The 26,069-nt window shown below is 36.5% G+C and overlaps 1 protein-coding gene across 1 annotated transcript in view; it reads left to right on the plus strand.

Annotated features, from left to right (window-relative positions):
• ANKS1B (ankyrin repeat and sterile alpha motif domain containing 1B) overlaps nucleotides 1–26,069 on the plus strand; it is a 1,013,016-nt gene that overhangs the window by 557,848 nt on the left and 429,099 nt on the right. Inside the window, exons 13-14 of the mRNA XM_046646005.1 lie at nucleotides 23,620–24,209; nucleotides 25,898–25,970. Coding sequence (XP_046501961.1) covers nucleotides 23,620–24,209; nucleotides 25,898–25,970 — 663 coding nt within the window. The remainder of the gene's footprint in view (nucleotides 1–23,619; nucleotides 24,210–25,897; nucleotides 25,971–26,069) is intronic.

The following is a 26,069-nucleotide window of genomic DNA, read 5'->3' on the forward strand; positions in this document are numbered from 1 at the left end:
TGGGATTTGCTATAAATGGTGGGGAAATTGGCTGATAACTTCTCTCCTATATTGAGCAAAGGGAGCAAGAGAAAAGATTATAAATGTTTGAAGTCAGAGCCAAACAGCATGGTCTGTTCCGATCCAGGAGCTGCCAGAACTCCAGCATTCTTTGGCTTCTGCATTAAATGCTGAATTTAGAAGAGTGTGGGGCTAAAAGGCCAGGAAACAACAGACATTACCTGGATGCATTTTCAGAAAGGCAGCTGCTGATCTTAAGTTGTTTAGAGGAAGGATTTTATTACATGCTGTATCTGATGTCATATAGCATCTAAGCATAGCAAGGACTTTTGGGCTAATTGTGCCATCAGAATAAATACCCCCAAATCACTGCTGATATCTGAAAAGGAATCCTCTTGATGGTTTTCAAACTCTGGTAATACTCAGATAGGACACCACAATGGACAGCACATTGTACTGATGCCATAGGAAATTCTGGGGTAAGCCATAAGCACAAAGCTTTGGAATAGAATGGAAAAAGGCAGGCTTTGGATCAGCCAGATTTGTATCCTATACTGGTTGCTTCATTTACTAGCTATATGATTCCTCATTAAAGGTCATAATAATACCTACTTCGGAGACTTATGTGAGGATTAAATGAGATATACTGACCTTAAAAATAGAAGGCACACAAAAAATGTTGGTTCCCCTTACCTAGTATTGAATCTTAGCCTTTGTAATTTTGAAATAAATTCCTTTCCAAGGAATTTTTATTTATTTAAATTAATTTCAAATATCTTTGTAAACTTCGATTTTTGACCTTGGAGAATTAAGGGAATATAAATTCTATATAGTTGCCTCCATGCTTCATTATTATTTGTTTGACTCACACTTCTGTCTCAATGTATAGCTGAGCTGGAAAGACATTCTTAATATTTAGATATAAGCGAACATACTAGACAGAGCACATGAGCTCCACGACTAGGAAAATGAGGCAGATAAATAAACTTCAATAAGGTTCATATAATTTGCATTATAAATGAACAAAAAATAGATAACATCTCTCCCAATTATTTCTGATAAGACCCAACACCCCTTTAAAAGCTCATTGAGACGTGTTGACAGCATACGTTATCAAAATTTAGCTCCTTGTTCTCTTTAGTTGATCTAGGATTTAAATGCAAAACACACTCTGATTATTATGCATGATTACCTTTTTTACTGAATATCATAGATTAGTTGGAACACTTTAAAAATCCCCAAACTCCATGAACTTCTTTTGTGTTCTTTATAAATACAGATTTTAGGGGGATTCTTATTAAAAAAGGATTTGCTTTATTTGAGTCCATAATTGTAGTAGCTTATTCATTTATCTAATACTCAGGATAATTTGTTGATTTATATATTGCATCATATATTACAAAGTACCAACATGCATGGAAAGGCAGTTTATTATTAACTCTGCCTATTCAATAGTGTAAAATCATTTAAAGAGTCACATTAAAAACTTTCAAGTCCCAATAAACCAGGGTTTTTTTAAAGCTGAAATCTTTATGAATGTATATTTTTACAATAAAAATATTTTGCTACAAAGTGCTATAGCAGACTAAGTGCTCTGAGAGAACTTTCTGCAGCAGACCACAGATATTCTGAATAGGCATGTTCTTTGAGACATAGCCAGCTGTAACAACATTTGCTCTCCAAAAAAGAATTTTCTAAGACAAGAGAGTCCATGTTGTTCTGAGCACAGATGTCACCAACAGCACTGCTATTTGGACACTGTATCCTGTTCAGGGATAAGGTTGGAAGGCTGAGTTAAGACTATTCAGGGAACTGAGGGCAAATATAAATCCTCTCTGGAGGAAACCTTCTCTCATCAGATTGACAAAAGTCCATAGATTAAGATCAAGTAATGAAGTAACAGTAAATGATTTCTAGGCACCTTGAAAAGCAAACCACTCTGAGTAGGTGTCAGCAAAAATAACAAACACATATTTAGTCCCAAGGACTGTAGAGTTTGTTATTGGAAATAGAAAATAAAAGTTATATAAATATATAAAATGTTTAAAGAAATAAAATGCCCAATCATGAAGATGAGCAAAAATAAGGACTATCAGTAAATAACAGGCAAATTTGAAAAATAAATGGCATCTCTAAATGTGAAAAATATAACACTTGAAATTATTTTTAAAATTCTAAATTAACAGATAAACAGCAGATTAGGCAGAGATGAAGAGAGAATTGGTGAATTAGAAAATTTGAAGAAATTATCCAAAGTGTAGCACAGAGAGCCAAAGAGGCAAAAAATATGGAAGACATGAAGAGGTATGAAGGATAGAATAAGAAGGTTAACAGACATCTAATCAGAGACTCAGGATGAAATAATTAAGAATATATAAGAGAGGGAATTTTTTTTTTTAAAGATTTTATTTTTTTCCATTTTCTCCCCAAAGCCCCCCGCTACACAGCTGTATATTCTCAGTTGTGGGTCCTTCTAGTTGTGGCATGCGGGATGCCGCCTCAGCGTGGTTCTAGTTGTGGCATGTGGGACGCCGCCTCAGCGTGGTTTGATGAGCAGTGCCATGTCCGCGCCCAGGATTCGAACTGACGAAGCACTGGGCCGCCTGCAGCGGAGCGTGCGAACTTAACCACTCGGCCACGGGGCCAGCCCCAGGAGAGGAAATTTTTTAATGGATAATGGCTAGATTTTTTCCATAACTGATAAAAACATGAATTCATAGGTACAGGAAACACACTGTATTCCTGGAAACAAAAAGAGATAAATAAAGGATATATAAATAGAAATATATCCTGAGACCCATTATTGTGAAACTGGAAAATATAGAGGAGATTTTCAAAGCAGGTGGACAAATGGTGGATCACCTACAACAAAAACACAGGTGTAATAATAGCCAACTTATCAAGGAAATGATAGAAGCCAAAAAGAGTAAATAACAACATTAAAGTGTGAGAAAAAAGAAACATCAACCTAAAATTGTGAACTTAGGAAGACGCTACTTTTGTTAAATGAAAGTAAAATATAAAGACACTCATAGTTGAAAAACTAAAAGCATTTACCATCAAGAGACTTTTTCCTAAACAAAAATCTCAAGGATTACTCCAAGAAGGAAAATGATCTCAGGCCATTTTGAGGAAGGAATAGGGAATAAATAAAATGGTAAACACATGTGCAAATTGAGATAAAAATAGTCTGAATAAAATAATAACACCTGATTTAGAAAGCTAACAAACAGAATGAAAACACTGACAACAGTATTTATTAGAAACAGAGTAATTGAATTTCTAAGTGATCCAAAATCTTAAAGTTGTTCAGGAAGGGGGTGGATATGGTATTGTTCAACTTTAGACTTTGTTAAATTAAAAATGTATGGTAGGGGCCAGCCCAGTGGCACAGCAGTTAAGTTCACATGCTCTGCTTCAGCAGCCTGGGGTTTGCCGGTTTGGATCCCGGATGAGGACTTACACACCACTTGTCAAGCCATGCTGTGGCAGGTGTCCCACATAGAAAGTAGAGGAAGATGGGCACGGATGTTAGCTCAGGGCCAGTATTCCTCAGCAAAAAGAGGAAGATTGGCAGCAGATGTTAGCTCAGGGATAATCTTCCTCAAAAAAAATCTGTGGTAAAATTTTGAGTGCCTAAAAAATAAAAATAAATTATATAAATTTCAAGCCATAGAGAAAAAAAATGGAATAAGAAAAAAAGAACAAAAGAGGAAATAGAGGCAAAAAAGAATACGAAAGATAAATAGCTATCAAACAATAAAATAGTAGAACCAAGTCTAAACGTGTAAATCATCAAAATAAACATAAATTAGCTAAACTCACCAGTTAAAAGGAATGGATTATTAGATGATAGGAAAACAGAATTCAGCTTTATACTCTGTAAAACAGACACATCTATAGCTAAGGGCAAACCCACAACCAGAGCAAGGTAAAGATGAAAGAAATTATACTTGAGAAATATTAGCTGAGAGAAAGCTTGAGTAGCTATATAAGGGTCAAGTTAAAGAGACTTTAACACTGAAGGCATTACCAGAATATAGAGAGTTGCTACAAAATGATACAGCGTTCAATTCACCAGGAAAATATAAAAATTCTAAAACATGGATGTACTTAAAAATCATACATATATATGATATACATCATATAATATAAGATGCATGTGTTTAATAGAACTACAAGGAAAAAAATTGTTAAGTCCACTAAAACTGGAAGATTTCAATATACCTCTCTCAATTAATGGAATATTTTAACAGCTCAATTAATAAACTTAATCTAATAAAATACACAGAGCTTTGTACCCAACAATTAGAGAATACATGTTATTCTCATGAAACATTGATAAAAATTTATCTTGACTTGGCTTTAAGCAGGTTTCAACATATGTCAAAGACTCAGATTCATATATACCACATTTTCTGACAATTCAATTGTTAAATTCAAAATTCCCATATATATCCCCATAAATTTGTGATTTTAAGTACACACTTCTAAATAACTCATGAGAGATGAGTTAGGGGACACCGTAATTCTAACTTTAAAATGTTTAGAATTAAACAAAAATGTAAATATGAAATCTCAAACCTGGTGAAAGTAGCATAAGTGGAACTTAGAAATTTTAAATCCTTATGTTAGAAAAGAAAAAATGCTGAAGACTGAGTTAAATGCAAATTTAAGAAATTTTAAAAGAAATGATAGAAGAAACCCAGCAAAGTAGAAGAAAGGAAATGGTAAAAAACAGAAATGAATGAAATAGAAAACTAATATGCAAAGTCAGAAGCAAATATTTTGTAACAATTAAAAATGGATGTACTTTCTAGTAAAAATACTAATAACAAAAGGAAATTGAACAACTAAACAAATTAGGAATGAGATGGGCTATAACTACACATATATAAAAAGATTCAAAATATAAGAAGAAAACATTATGAACAACTTTGCGCCAACAAATTTTAGTACTGAGAGAAGTGGACAAATCCTGGATAATTATAACTTACCAAAACTTCAAAAAGATATAGAAACCCCAAATAGTCCTACATCTATTCGAGAAATTGAATGAATAATTAAAAATATTCCCACAAAGACTGTTGAGTCTAGATGATTTTAAAGGTGAGTTAAATATAGCTTTTAAGAAGCAGATCATTCCAATCTCAAGCAAACTCTTCTAGAGAATTGAATAAGTGGGAGTTTTCCACAAGTAGTTCTATGAGACTAGTAATCTTCTTATCAAAACTAGACAGTGAGCATAAGAAAAGAAAGACTAAAGACCTGTTTCACTTATGAACATAGATGCAAAACTCCTAAAGCAAAGTGCTAGCAAATCAAATCTAGCAGCATATCAAAAGGAAAATTCATTATGACCAACTCACCCCATTAATATCTAGTTTTCTTAATATGAGAAAATATGTCATTCACACTAACAGATAAAAGAAGAAAAACTACATAATCAACTCAGAGGTGAAGAAAAACGTTTGATGTAAACTCAACATTCAATCATAATTTTCAATTATAAAATTCTCAGCAACATTGGAATAGAAGAGAATATACTTAGCTTAATAAATGGTGTCAATCCAAAAATTAGAGCAAACATGATTTTTAAATGGGAAACATTGAAAGTATTCTGTGGTAGTGTGATTACTGTTCTCAATTCTTCATTCCCTCTTCTTCCATGTTATAGCATAATGCATTAGAATAGGTGGCATTTACATCCTCACTCCATTTACTTTAGGTTTAGACACATGACTTCGTTCTGTCAAAAGATGTGAGAAGGGACAGTGTACCAGTTTCTACATTGAGCCCTAAAGAGGCATCACATATTTCTACTGTAGGGAGATACATCATGTAGTTTCTGAACAACTCCACTGTACACTCATGAGACAATGAGTGAAAAAGGCAGATAATGTCTTAGTATTAGTCTGAAAATTGTTTTGACCTCATGGAAGCCCTGAAACAATCTCAGGGACCCCAAGCATCCCTGAACTACACTTTGAGAACTACCACCTTAGTGCACATTTCCTACAAGCAAGTAGATTCTTACACAATCACAATGCAACCAAATCAGGAAATTGACATTAATATACTGCTACTATCTATTCCTCAGGCCCCACTCAAGTTTTGCTAGTTTCCTCAATACTAATTTTTATGATAAAAGAATCTAGTTTGGATCACTTATTGCATTTAGTTGTAATGTCTCTTTAGTCTCCTTGATCTGGATCTTGACACTTTTAAAGATTACAGGACAGTTATTTTGTAGAACGCCCCACAAATTAAGTTTATCTGATATTTCTACATGAGTAGATTTAGATGTACATCTTTGTCAGGGAATCCAGAAGCAATTCTGTGTTTTTCTTACTGCATCCTCTCAGGTGGGATGTGATTGTGATTTGCTCTATTACTGATGATGTTCACCATGATCATTTATTTGAATTAAGGTGATGCCTCCCAGATTTCTTCCCCATAGAGTTGCTCTTTTTCTTTTTGTAATTAATAAGTATTTAAGGAGGTGATTTAAAATTATTTAAATTTTCCATTCCTAACCACACTTTTAAATCATTCATTTATGTTTTCATGGACTCACGTTTTCCTATTTTATTCAATTTGTTGTAATCCATTAACTGTCATTATTTATTGTTTCTAAAATTGTCCTCAGTTTAACAAGCAGAGCCCATTCAGGCTGGCTTCTCTATCCTCTTGACATGCCTCATCATTCTCTGAGTATTTCTTTGCTTTCTGGCACAAGGTATTCCATACTCATTTGCACTTTCCCTGCACTGGCCCCAATTATGAGTCATTTCTCAATGGATCCCTCTTTTCTTAGTGGAAAATACATTTAGAAGCCAAAATCTTGGCTTTATTTATTGCTATTAGGATGCCAATTTCCAAGGCTCTCTTGTATAGAGTTAGGTAATATGTGTAAAGACATACATACATGAATATATATTTACATCTAAATCTATGTATCTCCATTTCTATCTCGAAAACATTGGTATCTCCAATTCCAATCCAACATCACAAGGTTCACTCTGGTTTTCTCTCTCCTCATATTCATAATCCCTCCTTAAACAGTGAGAAATCTGGTTCCCATTATCCTTAATGCAGTTGCTCATTTGATCAGCCCCTCTGTAAGTAACAAATCTCTCATATCCACCTCCTCCCTAGTCAGACATCTTTCTCACCCTAAGATTTAATTCACCATGCCAGTTTATCTCTCTGTGTAAGCACCCAGCTCACCCTTCTGGGCCTCTGCACCTTATAGCAGGCTGTCTCCACACATAGACACCTTCCCTTCACTGATTGGTCTTTGACATCCCATGCCAAGCCACCCCATGCATGAACACTTTCCTCTTCCGAACACAGACAACTTCCTCACCCTGTTTGGGTTTTACACCCCTTGTTAGGCTGCCCTTCTGCAGGGATATCCTCCTTTCTTTGCTCAGAGTCTGGCTCCTTCTGCTAGGCTGCTCCTCCTGCATGGATGCCCTCCTTACCCCACCTGGGCTCTGACTCTCCATATGGGACAACTTCTCATTTGGACACCCTCCTTACCCTGCTTGAGCCCCAATATACAATCCTGGGTTGCCCCCAAACAAGAACACTACCATTACCCTGCTTGGGCTCTGATACCCAACTCTGGGCCACAGCAAAGCCCTCTCTCCACTGAAGGTATGGATACCATCTCACTCTTCTCCCTCTAATGACTTTAAGATTGAGCTAATGACTTTAGCTCATGGAGTGAAAGGGTCGGGAGAAAGAGAAGGACCAGCTCTCTCATGTCTGAGCTCCTCTACTTATGGTTTAGGTTGTTTGTTCAGAACTTTCATCCTTTTCTTAATTTCTTTTAAATAATTTTGAATTTTAGGTTACAATTTTCAAATTTCTTGGGGCCTCATTTTTCGGTTTGTCTTCATTAGCTGTTAAATGTTTGTTTTCATCTCTTTTTCTTGGAATGTCTTTAAATGGGGTTCCGTCAAAATCCTTTTTTATTTCCCATGTTTAATGAGAAGAGGTGTCCTGGACTATTCAGAAGAGGTTCCCATGTGAGAGCAGGCATGAGCCACAGTAGCTTTCCCCACTTTACAGCTAAAGGACTTTTTCCTTTGTTGTTACTGTGAAGTATTAAGAAGTACTGTACTTCTCTGCTTGATTCAGAGAGACTTGCTGCCATTACCTTGGTATTCTCCAGAGTTCCAAGCACCTTGCCTTCCAAAGTACAGGCATACCTTGGAGATATTGTAGATTCAGTTCTAGACCACCTCAATAGTGTGAATATTGCAGTAAAGCAAAGCATGAATTTTTTGGTTTGCCAGTGCATATAAAAGTTATATTTACAAAATAGCATACTCTATTAAGTGTGCAATAGCATTACGTCTAAAAAAAAATGTACATACATTGATTAAAAAATACTCCATTGCTAAGAAATGCCAAACATCCTCTGAGCCTTCAGTGAGTCATCATCTTTTTGCTGGTGGAGGGTCTTGATGTTGATGGCTGCTGACTGACCAACGTGTTGTTTGCTGAAGCTTGGGGTGGCGGTGAAAATAAGACAATTATGAAGTCTGCCACATTGATTGACTCTTTCTTTCACAAATTATTTCTCTGTAGCACGCAATGCTGTTTGATAGCATTTTACCCACAATAGAACTGCTTTCAAAATTAGAGTCAGTCCTTTCAAACCCTACCACTGCTTTATCAACTAGGTTTATGTAATATCTTAAACCCCCTGTTGTCATTTCAACAGTCTTTATAGCATCTTCACCAGGATTAGTTTCCATCCTAAGAAACCACTTTCTTTCCTCATTCATTAGAAGCAATTCCTCATCTGTTGAAGTTTTATCATGAGATTGCAGCAATTCAGTCACATCTTCATGCTTCACTTCTATTTCTAGTTCTCTTGCTGTTTCTACTACATCTGCAGTTACTTCCCCCACTGAAGTCTTGCACCCCTCAAAGTCATCCGTGAGGATTGGAATCAACTTCTTCCAAACTCCTGTTAATGTTGATATTTTGACCTCTTCCTATGAATCACAAATGTTCTTAATGACATCTTAAGAATGGTAAATCCTTTCTAGAAGGTTTTCAGTTTACTTTTCCCACATCTATCAAAGGAATCACTATCTATGGCAGCTAAAGGCTTACAAAATGTATTTCTTAAATAATGAGACTTGAAAGTTGAAATTACTTCTTGATCCATGGGCTGCAGAATGGATGTTGTGTTGGCAGACATGAAAACAATATTAATCTCGTACATCTCCATCAGAGCTCTTGGGTGACCAGGTGCATTGTCCATGATCAGTAAAATTTTGAAAGAAATGTTTTTTTCTGAGCAGTAGGTCTCAACAGCGGGCTTAAAATAGTCAGTAAACCATATTGTAAAACAGATGTGCTATCATCCAGGCTTTGTTGTTTCATTCATAGAGCAAGGCAGAGTAGATTTAGCAGAATTCTTAAGGGCCCTAGGATTTTTGTAACAGTAAATGAGCATTGGCTTCAACTTAAAGTCACCAGCTGTGTTATCCCCTAACAAGAAAGTCAACCTGTCCTTTGAAGCTTTGAAGCCAGGCATTGACTTCTCTATAGCTATGAAAGTTCTATATGGCATCTTCTTCCAATATAAAGCTGTTTTGTATACACTGAAAATCTGTTGTTTACTGTAGCCACCTTCATTAATTTTCTTAGCTGGATCTTCTGTATAACTTGCTGCAGCTTCTTGCTGCCTCACCTTGCACTTTTATGTTATAGAGATTGCTTCTTTCCTTAAACCTCATGAACCAACCTCTGCTAGCTTCAAACTTTTCTTCTGCAGCTTCCTCACCTCTCTCAGCCTTCATAAAATTCTTTGAAGAGAGTTAAGTCTTGTTCTGGATTAGGTTTAGGCTTAAGGGAACATTGCGGCTGGTTTGATCTCCTATCCAGACCACTACAATTTTCTCCATATCAGCAATAAGCCTGTTTTACTTTCCTATCATTTGCATGTTCACTGAAATAGCACTTTCAATTTCCTTCAAAAACTTTTCCTTTGCACTCACAACTTGGCTAGCTGTTTGGTGCAAGAGGCCTAGGTTTCGGCCTGTCTCAGCTTTCATACCTTCCTCACTAAGCTTATTTCTAGCTTTTGATTTAAAGTGAGAAATGTGTAACTCTTTCTTTCATTCGAACACTTAGAGTCCATTGTAGGGTTACTAATTGGCCTAATTTTAATATTGTTGTGTCTTAGGGAATAGGGAGGCTCAAGAAGAAGCAGAGAGATGGGGAAATGACCAGTTGATGGAGCAGTCAGAAAACACACAACATTTATTAAGTTTGCTGTCTTTTGTTTTTGTTTTTTGGGGGCTTTTGTTTTTTTGAGGAAGATTAGCCCTGAGCTAACATCTGCTGCCAATTCTCCTCTTTTTGCTGAGGGAGACTGACCCTGAACTAACATCCATGCCCATTTTCCTCTATTTTATGTGAGATACCTGCCACAGCATGGCTTAACAAGCGGTGCCATGTCTGCATCCAGGATTTGAACTGGTGAACCCTGGGCCACCAAAGCGGAACATGTGCACTTAACCACTGTGCCACTGGGCCAGCCCCTAAGTTTGCTGTCTTTTATGGGCATGGTTCATGGCACCACAAAGCGATTACAATAGTAACATCACCAATCACTGATCATAGATCACCATAACAAATATACTAGTAATAAATGAAAGAGTTTTAAAAATTCTGAGAATTACCAAAATGTGACACAGAGACATGAAGCGAGCAAACGCTGTTGGAAAAATGGCATTGATAAACTTGTTTGATGCAAAGTGGCCACAAACCTTCAATTTGTAAGAAATACAGTATATGTGGAATGCAATAAAGTGAAGTGCAATAAAATGAGGTAAGCCTGTAGTGCTCTCACATTTGAACACTGTTTTCCTATTATTGCAGTCAAGGTCTCCCTCCTCTGAACCTCTGCCTTCCATGTCACTCCCGCCTCCCCACTGTATGAAATGTTTTCCTCTCTGAGATCTCTGAGGTTTCACACCGTTCAATTTTGATTCTGCTCCTGAAAGTTTTTCTTCAGAGTGAGTCTCTTCCTACTAAAAACATGTATTGATTGGATATTTCTGAGAATCTCGAGGGCTTAAGCTGCTTCCCATTATCTTTTTGCAGGACTTTTTCAAGTTCTGCTCGTTGTTCAGATTCTATTGCTTAGCACCAGGCCTTCTCCTTTTGAGAATCAGAGTCTAATGGCAGTTTCTGGGTTCCCTTTCTTATGGGCTCCATCAAATTTCCTTTTTGCTTCACCACTACAGCTGCACAGCTGCTGATCCAGTTCTGGATCCTGCTGCTATCACATGACTTATCTATGCCCATGCATTTTCCAGGGCCATGGAGATTCCTTGATATATGCTTTATTGAAGATATCACCTGTAGTTGGTTTTTCGTTTTATCTTGTTTTGTTTTGCTGTTGTGTGCTCATTTTCTTCTTTCACTATCACTTGTTTTTTGTTTGTTTGGTTTTTTTTGATGAGGAAGATTGTCGTCGAGCTAACATCTGTGCCAGTCTTCCTCTATTTTGTATGTGGGATGCCACCACAGTGTGGCTTGATGAGCTGTGTCTAGGTCAGCACCCAGGATGCAAACCTGCAAACCCCAGGCCACTGAAGCGGAGGGCACACACTTAACCACTATGCCACCTGGCTGGCCCCATGAGTATTGTTTTCTATGAGGGAAATTGGGGAGATTAATTTAGAAAATATTACCGTATTGTGATGTTCTTGCCATTAGAAATATCAGGTAATCTTTTAAAAGTATAAATCAGATCATATCAACACTAGCCCTACCTTCATCTCTGACCTCATCTCCAACCATTCTACCCCCCGATAGTTAATTTTTTTATTGGGTTCATAATAGTTTACATCAATGTGAGATTTCAGTTGTACAGTATTTCTTGACTGTCAGCACATAAGTGCTCCCCTTCACCTGCTGTGCCACCCCCCCCCCCAGCTCCCTTCCCCTGGTAACCAGTGAACTGTTTTCTTTGTCTCAGTACTTGTTTGTATTCCACATATGAGTGAAATCATCTGGTGTCTGTCTTTCTCAGACTGGCTTATTTCACTTAGAATAATTCCCTCTAGGTCCTTCCATGTTATTGCAAATGGGATGAATTTGTCTTTTTTTCTGGCTGAGTAGTATTCCATTGTGTATATATACCACATCTTCTTTATCCAGTCATGGGTCAATGGACACTTGGGTTGTTGCTGTGTCTTGGCTGTTGTGAATAGTGCTGCAATGAACATACGGGTGCATATGTTACTCTGGATTGTTGATTTCAAAGTGTTTGGATGGATACCCAGTAGTGGGATAGCTGGGTCATATGGTAGTTCTATTTTTAGTTTTTTTGAGGAATCTCCGTACTATTTTCCACAGTGGTTGCACCAGTTTGCACTCCAACCAGCAGTGTGTGAGGGTTCCCTTCTCCCCACACCCTCTCCAACATTTGTTATTTTTAGTCTTAGTGATTATAGCCATTTTCCTGATAGTTAATTTTATGTGTCAAGTTGACTGGACCATGGAGTTCCTGGATATTTGGTCAAATATTATTCTAGATGTTTCTATGAGAGTGTTTTTGCATGAGATTAACATTTAAATTGGTAGATGGAATAAAGCCAATTGCCCTCCCTAATGTGAGTGGGCCTCATCCGATCAACTGAAGGCCTAAATAGAAGCAAAAGGCTGACCCTCACACTGAATAAGAGAGAATTCTTTCTGCCTGACTCTGTTCAAACTGGGACATCAGCTTTTTTCCTGCCTTTGGACTCAACCTGAACCATTGGCTTCTTCTGGGTCTCAAGCCTTCTGGCCATCAGATTAGAACTACACCATTAATTCTCCTGGTTCTCAGGCCTTTGGATTCAGGCTGGAGCTACACCTCTCTCTCTCGTAATATCTCCCTGTCTCTCTCTTTCTGGAAAAGCCTCACTCATACACCACCCTCTCACCACTCTGTTGTAACCACAGTAGCCTTCTTATTGTTTGGAGTAGCTTTAGGGGATTTCCATATCTTCTTTCTTCTGCCTGCAATCACAATTCCTATCTCATTATTTTGCTTTACTTTCTTCATAAAACTTACCATCATCGGAAATTATACTATATTTGATTTGCCTGCCAATGTCTCCTTCACTGGAATGTAAACACCCTGTGGGTAAGACATTGCCTTTGGCACTGGGGAAACTTTGGCACCTAGGGCAGTGCACAGAAGGCATTTTATACATATTTGTGGAATCAATTTAGAATTTCTACTAGTATCAACATCACCACTAGAATCTTTGAAAGTGGAGAAATTCTTATTATCTAAAGAGGAAAGCAATGACCCAATAGACAAAAGTTATGATCTATACTAGAAGAAGTCACACATTTGCCCCCAATTTGTTTTCATCTTAACATGAAATTTTGACTTTTGCTGTTGTTCAGGTGTTTATATGGGTGATAAAGATAAGGGGCAAAGATGGGTAAAAAGAGATTGAACTACTTACTATTGGATACTTACTCTGACATTTCTTTGAAATGCTAATGATGCTGTGAATAACTATCAGATTGGAATTCACACATATTAGTTCTGTACTTTGGCATGAAATATCCACTTATCAAAAGAGAAGTGTGAAATTAAATGAGACAAGTTAAAGCAGTTTAATCTATATACTTTGTCTCAGTTTCATCTAAAGAAATAGTAAGAAAATGCAAAAATTCTTTCCAAAGTCAACTTTCAAAAATATACAAGCAGAAACAAAGGAGTAAATTCCATATGATTACCATGTCAAAATAACAATCTTTGAGTGCATAATACAATCAATTACTACTACGTTTCTTTGTAGAAATGAATCTTTCTAGGTTAAAAATTACTGTTGCAATAATAGAAACGTATTTAATGTGCTCTATGCTACAGGCATCGTTCTGACTGCTTTAGTGCTATTATTTCATTCAGTCTGCACTACACCTGTAGGTATATACTGTTACTATCATTGTGTCTAGATGTGAAAATATAGACATTGTCAGAATTTATTTTTAAGAATGTATTAATTCTTTAAAACTTGGAATACAGGCTGAATCAGTTATCTATTGCCACATATCAAACCACCCCAAAACTTAATGGCTTAAGATAATAGCCATTTATTTAGCTCGTGATTCTGGTAGGTATTTTCTTCTGGACTGGGCCAGCCTCAGCTAATTTTGGCTAAGTTTGCTCATGCATCTGTGGTCAGTTGTCAGGTTGGCCTGGGGTCAATTGGTCCTGGATAGCCTCACTCACACGTCTAGAAGTTGGCTGGCTACTGGCTGAGGTGTTAGGAGTGGCTGGTGTATTACCCATGCCTTTTTATTTTTGTTTGTTTGTTTGTTTTAATGTTTTGACATCTTTGGACCTTGCTGACCCTGAAGGGACTGCCTCTCCCAGGGTTAGGTAATTCCTAGAGATAGTAAATAACTGGCCTACAAACATACCTTTTGTATGCAAACCAGCCAATACCCCTACCACTTCTTTTATCAGGCTCTCACACTCTGGGCCTCTATCTACCTGCCTTCATCACACCAGGGCCAGATACCAGACAACTAGCAACAGTCCCTAGGCCCCAGAGCCTGCCAAAATGATTCATGCTAGCCAATCCTAAACCTACTTACCCTGTTTCACCCATTCCTGTGCACAGAAACTACAATAAAGGCTTTCGCTTCCTTTCCCCCACTCATTCTACTTCCTGACCACACCTGGTGCTTCCCTTGTGTCCCACCCGCATCACTGTAGCATAGCGTGCGCTCTCTTCTTGAGACCTGTAAGTATAACAATCTGTCTTTTCAGTGGCAACTGTCTCTTGATCTGTTAACCTCATCATACTTGAAAAATAATAAAACCTACAATTTCAAACAGCTGAGTAAGGTATCATTTTACCATCCAACAAGCCAGCCTGGGCTTGTTCACATGGCAGCAAGCTTCCAAGAGCAGCAAGAGAACAAGCCTCAGTGCACAAGTCCTTTTCAAGTCCCTGCTTACCTCACGTTTTCTATTCTTCCATTGACCAAAGCAAGGCATGTGGCCACACCCAGAGTCATGTGGGAGGAATGGATACAGGCTGAAATGTGGCTACAGGGAGCCGTTGCAGATTGGGGCGATCAATCCACCAAACAGGTATTTCAGGAGGTTTCATATCAACATCTCATTGACTTTGATTTGAATAATCCTTAAGGAGCTTGGCTACTGAAATAAGCAAGGAATATTTGCCTTTTCACAAGTCTTAGCCAAAATGTCATCAACTATCATGATGCTAAGAACTATTATTCAAAAAACTAAGCTTATAAGCTAATAACTAAATTCTCTTCTACTTAGGGAAGTGACTGCTGGTAACTAGAGGACTTGGGTGATAGAAAGCATTTTGGGGTTGTAATCATAGTCATTTTGGTCAAACCACAGAAGGGATGGTGACCTAATAATAGTATTCACAGAAAACTTTAAATAACATTATGTCCCTAAAACTTTCATTATCATGAACTTCTCAGAAACCGCTCAGTGGAGATTTACAGAATCTTTTTCCCACAATAGGCTGATTCTTTTTAATTTTCCTTTCAAACTCAAACCATTTAGCCTTCTTTAGCAGCTTTCAAAATAAATTTCTAAACTTCCTTATTTCAGAGTTCCTCTTTCCTTCTACATTATTTACCCATTGCTGTCATCCCATGCCAACTTGCTTATGTGGTAAAGCACTATGGGGGATCCAAATAGTCTAGGGAAAAAAAGAGAAAATAAATTGGAACAGAATGCCAGGTTTCATTCCCTCATAATATTAGCTTACCTCCATGGAGCAAAAAAAGTTTTAATCCACTTTTCCCAAATTCCAGAAACACTCATAAACAGGAGAAACATGTCCCTCCCCACAAAGAGCCTACTTACTTGTCCTGGAACTCCAGATTGTTCTTTTATCTTAATAGTAATATATTTTCCAGGCCAATGGATATGGGAATCTGATAGACCTTAGTGTGAATCTCAGCTTAACCACTTGCTAGCTGGGGAAACTTTATCAACTTGTCTAAGTGTTAATTTTGACTTCTAAAAAGATGGATATAATAGGCCATAAACTCTAGCCTTTAGAGCAAGTTCAAAGCTGCTTTGCCTCACCCTCCACCCGCTATTGTACCCTGAGAAGGGTCTCTGTTGTGAGGGGAGGACAAAATGGATAGGGGGACATTTTCTGTTTGGAAAAGTCAAACAGGAACTAGGGGGAGGTCTGGGGATATGCAAAGCCAGGAGCAAATCTTCTTCTATCAGCTCCAGGGGAGAGAACAGAATAGGGACCTGGGGCAAAACTTCAATAAAGTCAGTTTGTCTACAGTATTCTCTGGACAAATATCTATTGAGACTTCTTGTGGTTGCCAATTTGTTTAAATATGTGAATTCAATATTCTGGCCATATCTCTATCAGAAAATCATGATTATTATTAATCATTCCACAGGATTGTTATGAGGATCAAATGAGATACTATAAATATAACCCCTAATTCAGTGCCTAATAAATAGCACATACCTATTAAATGTTATTGTTAATTTATAAAAACTTTGGTGTTTGGCTTTATAACAATAACTAACTTCTGTAAAGTGTAAATCAGCAAGTCAACTTTAAAAAAGTTATTTTATTTTATTTTTTAAAGATTGGCACCTGGGCTAACAACTGTTGCCAATCTATTTTTTTTTTTTTCTGCTTTATCTCCCCAACCCCCCCTGTACACAGTTGTATATCTTAGTTGCACGTCCTTCTAGTTGTGGGATATGGGACACCGCCTCAACGTGGCGTGACGAGCGGTGCCATGTTCACGCCCAGGATCCGAACCCTGGGCAGCCGCAGCGGAGCGCGGGAACTTAACCACTCGGCCGCAGAGCCGGCCCAGCCATTGTATATATGTATACATACCACATCTTCTTTATCTGTTCATCTATCGATGGACTTTGGGTTGCTTTCGTATCTTGGCTATTGTAAATAATCCTGCAATGAACACACAGGTGCATGTATCTTTTCAAATTAGCATTTTTGTTTTCTTCAGATAAGTAGCCAGAAGTGGAATTGCTGAATCATATGGTAGTTCTATTTTTAATTTTTGGAGGAACCTCCATACTGTTTTCCATAGTGGCTGCACCAATTTACATTCCTACCAAGGTGTACAAGGGTTTCCTTTTCCCCACATCCTCACCAACAATTTTATTTATTGTCTTTTTGATAATAGCCCATTCTAACAAGTGTAAGGTGATATCCCTTTATAGTTTTGATTTGCATTTCTCTGATGACTATTCATGTTGAGCATCTTTTCATGTGTCTGTTGGCCATCTGTGTGTCTTCTTTTGAAAAGTGCCTATTGAGGTCTTCTGCCCATTTATTAATTGGATTGTTTGGGGTTTTTTTTTTTTTTTTTTGAGGAAGATTAGCCCTGAGCTAACATCTGCTGCCAATCCTCCTCTTTTTGCTGAGGAAGACTGGCCCTGAACTAACATCTGTGCTCATCTTCCTCTACTTTATATGTGGGATGCCTACCACAGCGTGGCTTGCCAAGCAGTACATAGGTCTGCAGCCGGGATCTGAACCAGTGAACCCCAGGCTGCCAAAGTGGAATGTGCAAACGTAACCACTGAGCCACTGGGCCGGCCCTGGATTGTTTGTTTTTTTGATATTGTGTGAATTCTTTATATATTTTGGATATTAACCCCTTATCAGATATATCATTTGCAAATGTCCTCTCCCATTCAATTGGCTGTCTTTTTGTTTCATTGATGCTTCCCTTCACTGTGCAAAAGCTTTTTAGTTTGATGCAATCTCATTTATTTATTTTTACTTTTGTTGTCTTTGCCTGAGAAGACAGATCCATAAAAATATTCCTAAGACCAATGTCAAATTGTTGACTGCCTATGTTTTTTTCTAGGAGTTTTATGGTTTCAGGTCTTACATTTAAGTCCTTAATCCATTTTGAGTTTATTTTTGTATATGATATAAAAAAGTCTTCTAGTTTCATTCTTTTGCATTTAGCTGTCTAGTTTTCCTAACACCATTTATTGAAGAGACTGTGTTTTCCCCATTGTATATTCTTGCCTCCTGTGTCATAGATTAATTGACCATATATGTGTGGGTTTATTTCTGAACTCTCTATTCTGTTCTATTGATCTATGTGTCTGTTTTTCTGCCAGTACTATACAGTTTTGATTACTATAGCTTTGTAGTATAGTTTGAAATCAGGGAGTGTGATACCTCTAGCTTTGTTCATCTTTCTTAAGGTTGCTTTGGCTATTCAGGGTCTTTTGTGGTTCCATACAAATTTTAGAATTATTTGTTCTAGTTTTGTGAAAAATGCCTTTAGTATTTTGATAGGGATTGCATTGAATCTGTATACTGCTTTGAGCAGTATGGACATTCAACAATATTAATTCTTCCAGTCCATGAACATATTGTATCTTTCCATTTACGTGTGTTGCCTTCAATTTCTTTCATCAATGTCTTATTGTTTTCAGGGTACAGGTTTTCAACCTCCTTGGCTAAATTCATTCCTGGGTGTTTTATTCTTTTTGGTGCAATTGTAAATGGGATTGATTCCTTAATGTCTCTTTCTGATTGTTTATTATTAGTGTATAGAAATGTAACAGATTTCTGTATATTGATTTTTTATCCTACAACTTTACTGAATTCATTTATTAGTTCTAATATTTTTTTGGTGGATTCTTTAGGGTTTTCTATATGCAGTATCATGTCATCTATGAATAGTGACAGTTTTACTTCTTTCTTTCCTTTTCCTTATTTCTGTATTTCTTTTCTTTATTTCTTTTTCTTGACTCATTGCTGTGGCTAGGACTTCCAATAGTATGTTGGATAAAAGGGGTGATCCCTTTTGTTCATCTTTGTCTTAATCCTGATCTTAAAGGAATAGTTTTAGCTTTTTGCTATTGAGTATGATGTTAGCTGTGGGTTTGTCATATATGGGCTTTATTATGTTGAGGTATTTTCCTCTATACCCACGTTGTTGAGAATTTTTATCATAAACTGATGTTGAATTTTGTCAAATGCTTTTTCTGCATCTATTGAGGTAATCACATGATTTTTACCCTTTGTTTTTTAAATGTAGTGTATCACATTGATTGATTTGCAGATATTGAACTATCCTTGTGTTCCTGGAACAAATTCCACTTGATCATGTTGTATGATCCTTTTAATGTATTGTTGAATTCTTTTTGTTTATATTTTGTTGAGGATTTTTGCATCTATGCATATTAGGAATATTGGCCTGTAATTTTCTTTTATTATAGTGTCTTTACCTGATTTTGGTGGCAGGGCAATGTTGTTCTTGTATAATCAGTTTGGAAGTGTTCTTTCCTCTTCAATTTTTGGGAATAATTTGAGAAGGATGGATAGTAACTCTTCTTTAAATGTTTTGTAGAATTCACTTGTGAAGCCATCTGGTCCTGAATTTTTGTTTATTGGGAGTTTTCTGATTACTGATTCAATTTCATTACTAGTAATTGGTCTGTTCCTATTTTTTTTCTGTTTCTTCCTGATTAAGTTGTGGAAGATTGGATGTTTCTAAAAATTTATCCATTTCTTCTAGGTTGTCCAATTTGTTGGCATATAATTGTTTATAGTAGTCTCTTATGATCCTTTGTATTTCTGTGCAGTTGGTTGTAACTTCTCTGCTTTCACTTCTGATTTTATTTATTCGAGCCCTCTCTCTTTCTCTTGATGAGTCTGGCTAAAAGTTTATCAATTTTGCTCATCTTTTCAAAGAATCAGCTCTTAGTTTCACTGATCTTTTCCATTGTTTTATTAGTCTCTAGTTCATTTATTTCCACTCTAATCTTTATTATATCCTTCTTTCTACTAACTTTAGGCTTTGTTTGTTCTTCTTTTTTTTAGTTCCTTTATGTGTAAGGTTGGATTGTTTGTTTGAGATTTTTCTTGTTTCTTGAGGTAGCCCTGTATTGCTATAAGCTTCCCTCTTAGAACTGTTTTTGCTGCATCCCATAGATTTTTAGAATGTTGTGTTTCCATTTTCATTTGTTTAGAAGTATTTTTTAATTTCCTCCTTGATTTCTTCATTGACCCATTGTTTGTTTAGTAACATGTTGTTTAGCCTCTAGGTATTTGTGTTTTTCCCAGTTTTCTTCTGGCAATTGATTTCTAGTGTCATACTCTTGTATCTAGTCGGAGAAGATGCTTGATATCATTTCAGTCTTCTTAAATTTATTGAGACTTGTTTTGTGGCCTACCATGTGATCTATCCTGGAGAACATTCCAGGTGCACTTGAAAAGTATGTGTATTCTTCTGTTTTTGGATGGAATGCTCTGTATACATCTATTAAGTCCATCTGCTCTAAAGTGTCATTTAAGGCCCATGTTTCTTTGATGATTTTATGTCTGGATGATCTATCTATTGATGTAAATGTGGTGTTGTAGTCCCCTGCTATTATTGTATTACTGTCAATTTCCCTGTTTCTGTCTATTAATATTTGCTTTATGTAATTAGGTGCTCCTATGTTAGGGACATAGATATTTACAAGTGTTGCATCCTCTTCTTGGATTTATTTCTTTATAATTATGCAATGCCCTTCTTTGTCTCTTGCTACAGTCTTTGTTTTAAAGTCTATTTTTCCTGATATATGTCTTGCTACCCAAGGTTTCCTTTTGTTTCTATTTCCATGGAATATCCTTTTCCATTCCTTCACTTTCAGTCTGTGTTTGTCTTTAGATCTGAAGTGAGTCTCTTTTAGGCAGTATATATACGTGTCTTGTTTTTTTTTTTAATTCAACCACCCTGTGTCTTTTGAATGGAGCATTTAGTCCATTTACATTTAAAGTAACTATTGATAAGTATGTGCTTATTGCCATTTTGTTCATTGTTTTCTGGTTGTTTTTGTAGTTTTTCTCTCTTCCTTTCTTCTTTTCTTGCTCTCTTCTGTTGTGATTTGATGACTTTCTTTAGTGTTATATTTATACTCATTTCTATATTTTTTGTTTATCTACTATAGGTTTTTAGTTTGTGGTTACAATGAGCTTCATATTTAACAATCTATGTATATAGTAGTCTATTTTAAGTTAATGGTCCCTTCAATTCAAGCACTTTCTTAAAGCATAACATTTTCACTTCTCTCACCCAAGTGTTATGTTTTTGACATCATATTTTACATTTTTTTATTTTGTGTATACCTTAACTAATTATTGTAGATGTAAATGATTTTACTACTTTTGTCTTTTAACCTTTAAACAAGCTATATAGATGCTTGATCCACGACCTTTGCTATAGGTTTGCCATTACCAGTGAGATTTTTTTTTCTCTTATAATTTTTATTATTTCTAGTTATGGCCTTTTTTCCCTCCATGAAAAGATGTCTGTTTAGCATTTCTTGTAAGGCTAGTTCAGTGATGATGAACTCCTTTAGCTTTTGCATGTCTGGGAAACTCTCTCTTCTTCAATTTTGAATGAAAACCTTGCCACGTTGAGTATTCTTGGTTGTAAGTTTTTTCTTTCAGCACTTTGAATATATCATGCCACTCCCTTCTTGCCTGTAAAGTTCCTACTGAAAAATCAGCTGATAGTGTTATGGGGGCTCCCTTTTACATAACTAATTGTTTTTCTCTTGCTGCTTTTCTCTCTTTATCTTAACTTTTGACATTTTAATTATTATAAGTCTTGGTGTGGGTCTCTTTGGGTTCATCTTATTTAGGACTCTCTGTATTTCCTGAACTTGGGAGTCTGTTTCCTTCACCAGATTGGGGAAGTTTCAGCCATGATTTCTTCAAGTAGGTTTTCTGCCCCTTTCTCTCTCTCTCTTCTCCCTCTGGGGCCCCTAATGCGAATTTTAGTATGCCTGATGTTGTCCCAGAGATACTTTAAGGTATTCTCATTTTTTTTAATTCTTTTTTTTTTTTTTTTGGCTGTTCTGATTGGATGATTTCCATTACCCTGTCTTCCAGATCACTGATCCATTCTTCTGCATCATTTAATCTGCTGTTGATTGCCTTTAGTGTATTTTTCACTTCAGTTATTGTATTCTTCAGCTCTCATTGATTCTTTTTCATATTTTCTACATTTTTGTTGAAGCTATCACTGCAGTCATCCATTGTTTTCCTGAGTTGGGTGATCATCTTTATGACCATTACTTAGAACTCTATCTGGTAGATTCCTTATCTTCACTTCATTTAGTTCTTTTTCTTAGGTTTTGTCTTCTTTTGTTTGGAATGTATTCCTTTGTTTCCTCATTTTGCCTAACTCTCTGTGTTTGTTTCTGTGGATCAGCTGTATCTCCCAGTCTTGAAGAGGTGGCCTTATGTAGAAGGTAACCTATAGGGCCTAGTAGTGCAATCCCCCTTGCTCACCAGACCCAGGTGCTCCAGGTGTGTCCTCTGTGTAGACTGCATGCACCTTCCTGTTGTGCCAGGGCCATGATTGCTGTGGGTGCACTGGTGTGTGGATCTGGTCCCCCGGAGCTGGAACCACCTAGTATGGGCTCTGGTGCCAGCCAGGGCCACTTACCAGGTGCAGCAGGGTGAGAGCCCCTTTCAGCAAGTCAGCTTTGGATTTGTTGTTATTATATACCACATTGGCTATATTTGACTTTTTCACAAGAGTGGGTTTATGGGCTAATTAGGTAATTAAATTTTTGATCTTGGCAAATATTTAGCTATATTAATTAAAATGACAAGTCAAAAAAGTAAACTGACTTCCTTTGCAAAGTTTTTTGGCCAGATTTTTACACAGTCTATCTTTAAAAGACAAATTAGGTCATAAAAAAGGTCATTTTAAAATCTCAAAGAATGTTTATATTTTATCTTAGAAAAAATTTTAAAGCAATAAAATTATCATTCTTTGGTTTCTTTTCTATATTACATTTTCAAAGATCTGAAAAAGTTCAAAAATAACTAATGCTATTTCAGAAAAGAAAGAAAAAGATAACTTTGTGTTAATAGCTCAACATCAACTTCTTATAAAAGAATCTTGCTTTTTAGTGATATATGGGTTGCATTATCTGCCTATGTTAAGTCTGAACAAATGCTTTTTGTCTAAATTATGTAATCTACATAGAATTATTCTTAATTTTATGTTTAAAGTAACACTATCAGGATTATTAATCTCAAATTATTTCTAATTATGCTTCATTTCAAGATTCTTTTTTAAATTTATTTGTTAGGAGAAGGGCAGAGGGATATCATTATTTATGATCTTGATTTACCTGCCTGATGTCCACTGCACAATGATTCATTTATTGCAAGCATTTGGATGTAGGTGTTTCACTTTAAGAAAATCCAATTTTTTTATCCAGTATAAAACATACTCCCTGGGGACAAGGGAGAAGGGTATGAAATTACTTAATTAATACCCAATTCATAACTTTGAAATGCACCCTAAGGTATATCAGGAAGATCTGGTTCAAACACACACACAGATACACAAACACACACAAATTCACTATATACATGGCACTCTGTAGAGTCATGGGTATTTCAAAAAGTCAAGATATCACTGTGTAGCAATAAATCAAATGTCTGGACATTGAACAAATTCAAAAGGCCACTGCTATTGTATCAAGGCTTTTGGAGTCTTTCATAAATAAGCATCCTGACATCTTCCCCTCTTTTGCAGATGACCTCTCTCAACAGGAGGACAATGATCCCCCAAAAGAATATGATCCTGGGCAATTTGCAGGCCTTCTCCATGGATCCTCTCCAGCCTGTGAGTCCCCGGAAAATCCATTTCATCTCTATGGGAAAAAAGATGAACGTGAAGAAGCACAAGATGAAGTCAGCTTGGCAAGTAGTCCTTTGCCTTCCAAGAAATCTCCAATGGAAAATAACTCAGAACCTTCGGTAAAGAAAATTAAACCCAAAGTGGTCAGTAGAACAATTTTTCACAAAAAAAGCAACCAACTCGAAAACCATACTATTGTTGGCACAAGAACAAGTAGGAGTGGATCCCGGAATGGGGACCAATGGATTGTGAACACGGGGGGATTTGTGGAGAGAGCCTGTACCCTGGGGAGAATAAGGTCATTGCCAAAAGCCCTGATCGACATGCATTTATCTAAAAGTGTCTCTAAATCAGATTCTGATCTCATTGCCTACCCTTCAAATGAGAAAACATCAAGAGTTAATAGGAGCGAATCTTCAACTGCTGAACATAGTTCTAAAGGAAATTCTGAAAGAACACCGTCCTTCACTTCCGAATGGGAAGAAGTAAGCTTTGTTCTTGTTCTTTATATAAGGCTTTAGAGTTGAGGGAGGTTTGGGGGAAGGATTTTCAGCCTTTCAAGTCTTTCAGAGGCAAAAAAATATCAACAAATGCATACAGCTCCAAGTGGAAGAGAAAGGTTCTAGGGGTAATACATGATAATTTCACAGCAAGCGTGAAAACACAGTTCCACACATGTGGAGAAATCTATTGTTTCCATAGAAATTGATATCAAGCAGAAGTAATAACTAGCTATGAGGTACAAGAGAATATTCACATTATGTCCTACCAAGCACTGCAGCTGACAAATTGAGGAAAATCTTTGTATTTTTGCTGCTCTGTATCATTTTGCTACTTGCTAAACTTTTTGTTAGCTCGTCTCCCTTTTTTAAAATAACTTATATTTTGAGAAGAGCTCCTTATAATCTTAACCTTAGTGGTAAACAGAATAGTCCTGGCTCTCTTCCAAGTACCATATAATAAACACAAATTACCTAATATTTCCCTTTTACAACTATCAGAGAGACATTAAAGAAAAAATGTGTTGGAGTCAAGTATCACCAATTTAAGCTCTACTTAAAGTCTTTAATTTCATAGAATTACTCAGAAAGTAAGTATACTGTAAGGTTATGAAATATCATCCTTTGTCCCAAGGAGGACTACGTCATAAAATAATGTTTCTTGCTTTTCCTTGAATTTCTGCAAAGCATCGACCACACTCGCTCTTGGCATTTCATTCTAACATGTCACATTTTGTCTCTCAAAAGACTGTGCCACTTGGATTAGGTTTTAAAGCACACTAGGTCACTGCAGTATTCTGAGAACTAGAAAGGGAAATGGTTCTGATATTGACATTCTGAATTGAGCTGTTTGGGAAAATCACTTATCTCTCTGCATCTGTTTCAGAGTGAACAAAATGGGACATTTAAGTAATACTCATCATCCTTTCTGAAACCTGCCATTTTACTAAGGTTGTTAAGATTATGAGGAGGGGGATTAAACCATAAACGGCTAAAGCTTAGATAGTGGTATCTTCCTATAGATTCCATACTAGTAGCTTGATAGTTTAATTGAATCTATCCATTGCTTATGTGTATTAACTCTGTGAATAACATCTGAAGTCCGTTTTGAACCAGGCAGGTTTAATTAACATTTAACTTATCTCTTAGAATTAAGTTGTTTCCATGCCTAGATTCTTGTGATTACATGCCACAAATCAGCCTGTGGCTGATCAAACCATTGAGTAAGAACTTGGTTCCCATGGCCCTGCCCACAAACTGAAACCTGCCCCTTCACCAGTCAGATGAGATGCATGCCTCAGACACAAGAGGAAGGATGCCCGAGAGGACAGACCTCATCACATGGGCTCATCCTCAACCTCTTGCCCTTCTGAGTTTAAAGAATACACAATTCCTAATTTACTGACCCATGTAGGTCCAAACAAAGTTTATTTTAGAAAATACAAAGAAAAGGTAACTGATTTTGGAAGTTTAAGAAAGGAAAACTTAGTTAATGTTTTTAGAAGCAATTCAAAAGATGTTTGCTTCCCTTTAAACCTTTGTCAGTCTCTTAACTGTACTATTTAGCAGTAATAGTATCAAGAATATATGCTTCTGGCATTTGAAAGTTATTTTAAAATGCAATGCTAAAAGTGAATGTAGTAATTCATTTATATGATTTTTGTTTTTCACAGATTGACAAAATAATGAGTTCCATAGATGTTGGAATTAACAGTGGACTTAAAGAAATAAATGGTGAGATCACAAGTAAGGAAACCTCTGCTCTACCTTGTAATGGATAAATGTGTTCAAGAACTAGCTAGAAAATGATGGTCTTTAGATAATTTCATGTTTTATCATAATAAC

The sequence above is a fragment of the Equus quagga genome, chromosome 19 (genome assembly GCF_021613505.1).
Source record: "Equus quagga isolate Etosha38 chromosome 19, UCLA_HA_Equagga_1.0, whole genome shotgun sequence".
Taxonomy (NCBI): Eukaryota; Metazoa; Chordata; class Mammalia; order Perissodactyla; family Equidae; genus Equus; species Equus quagga.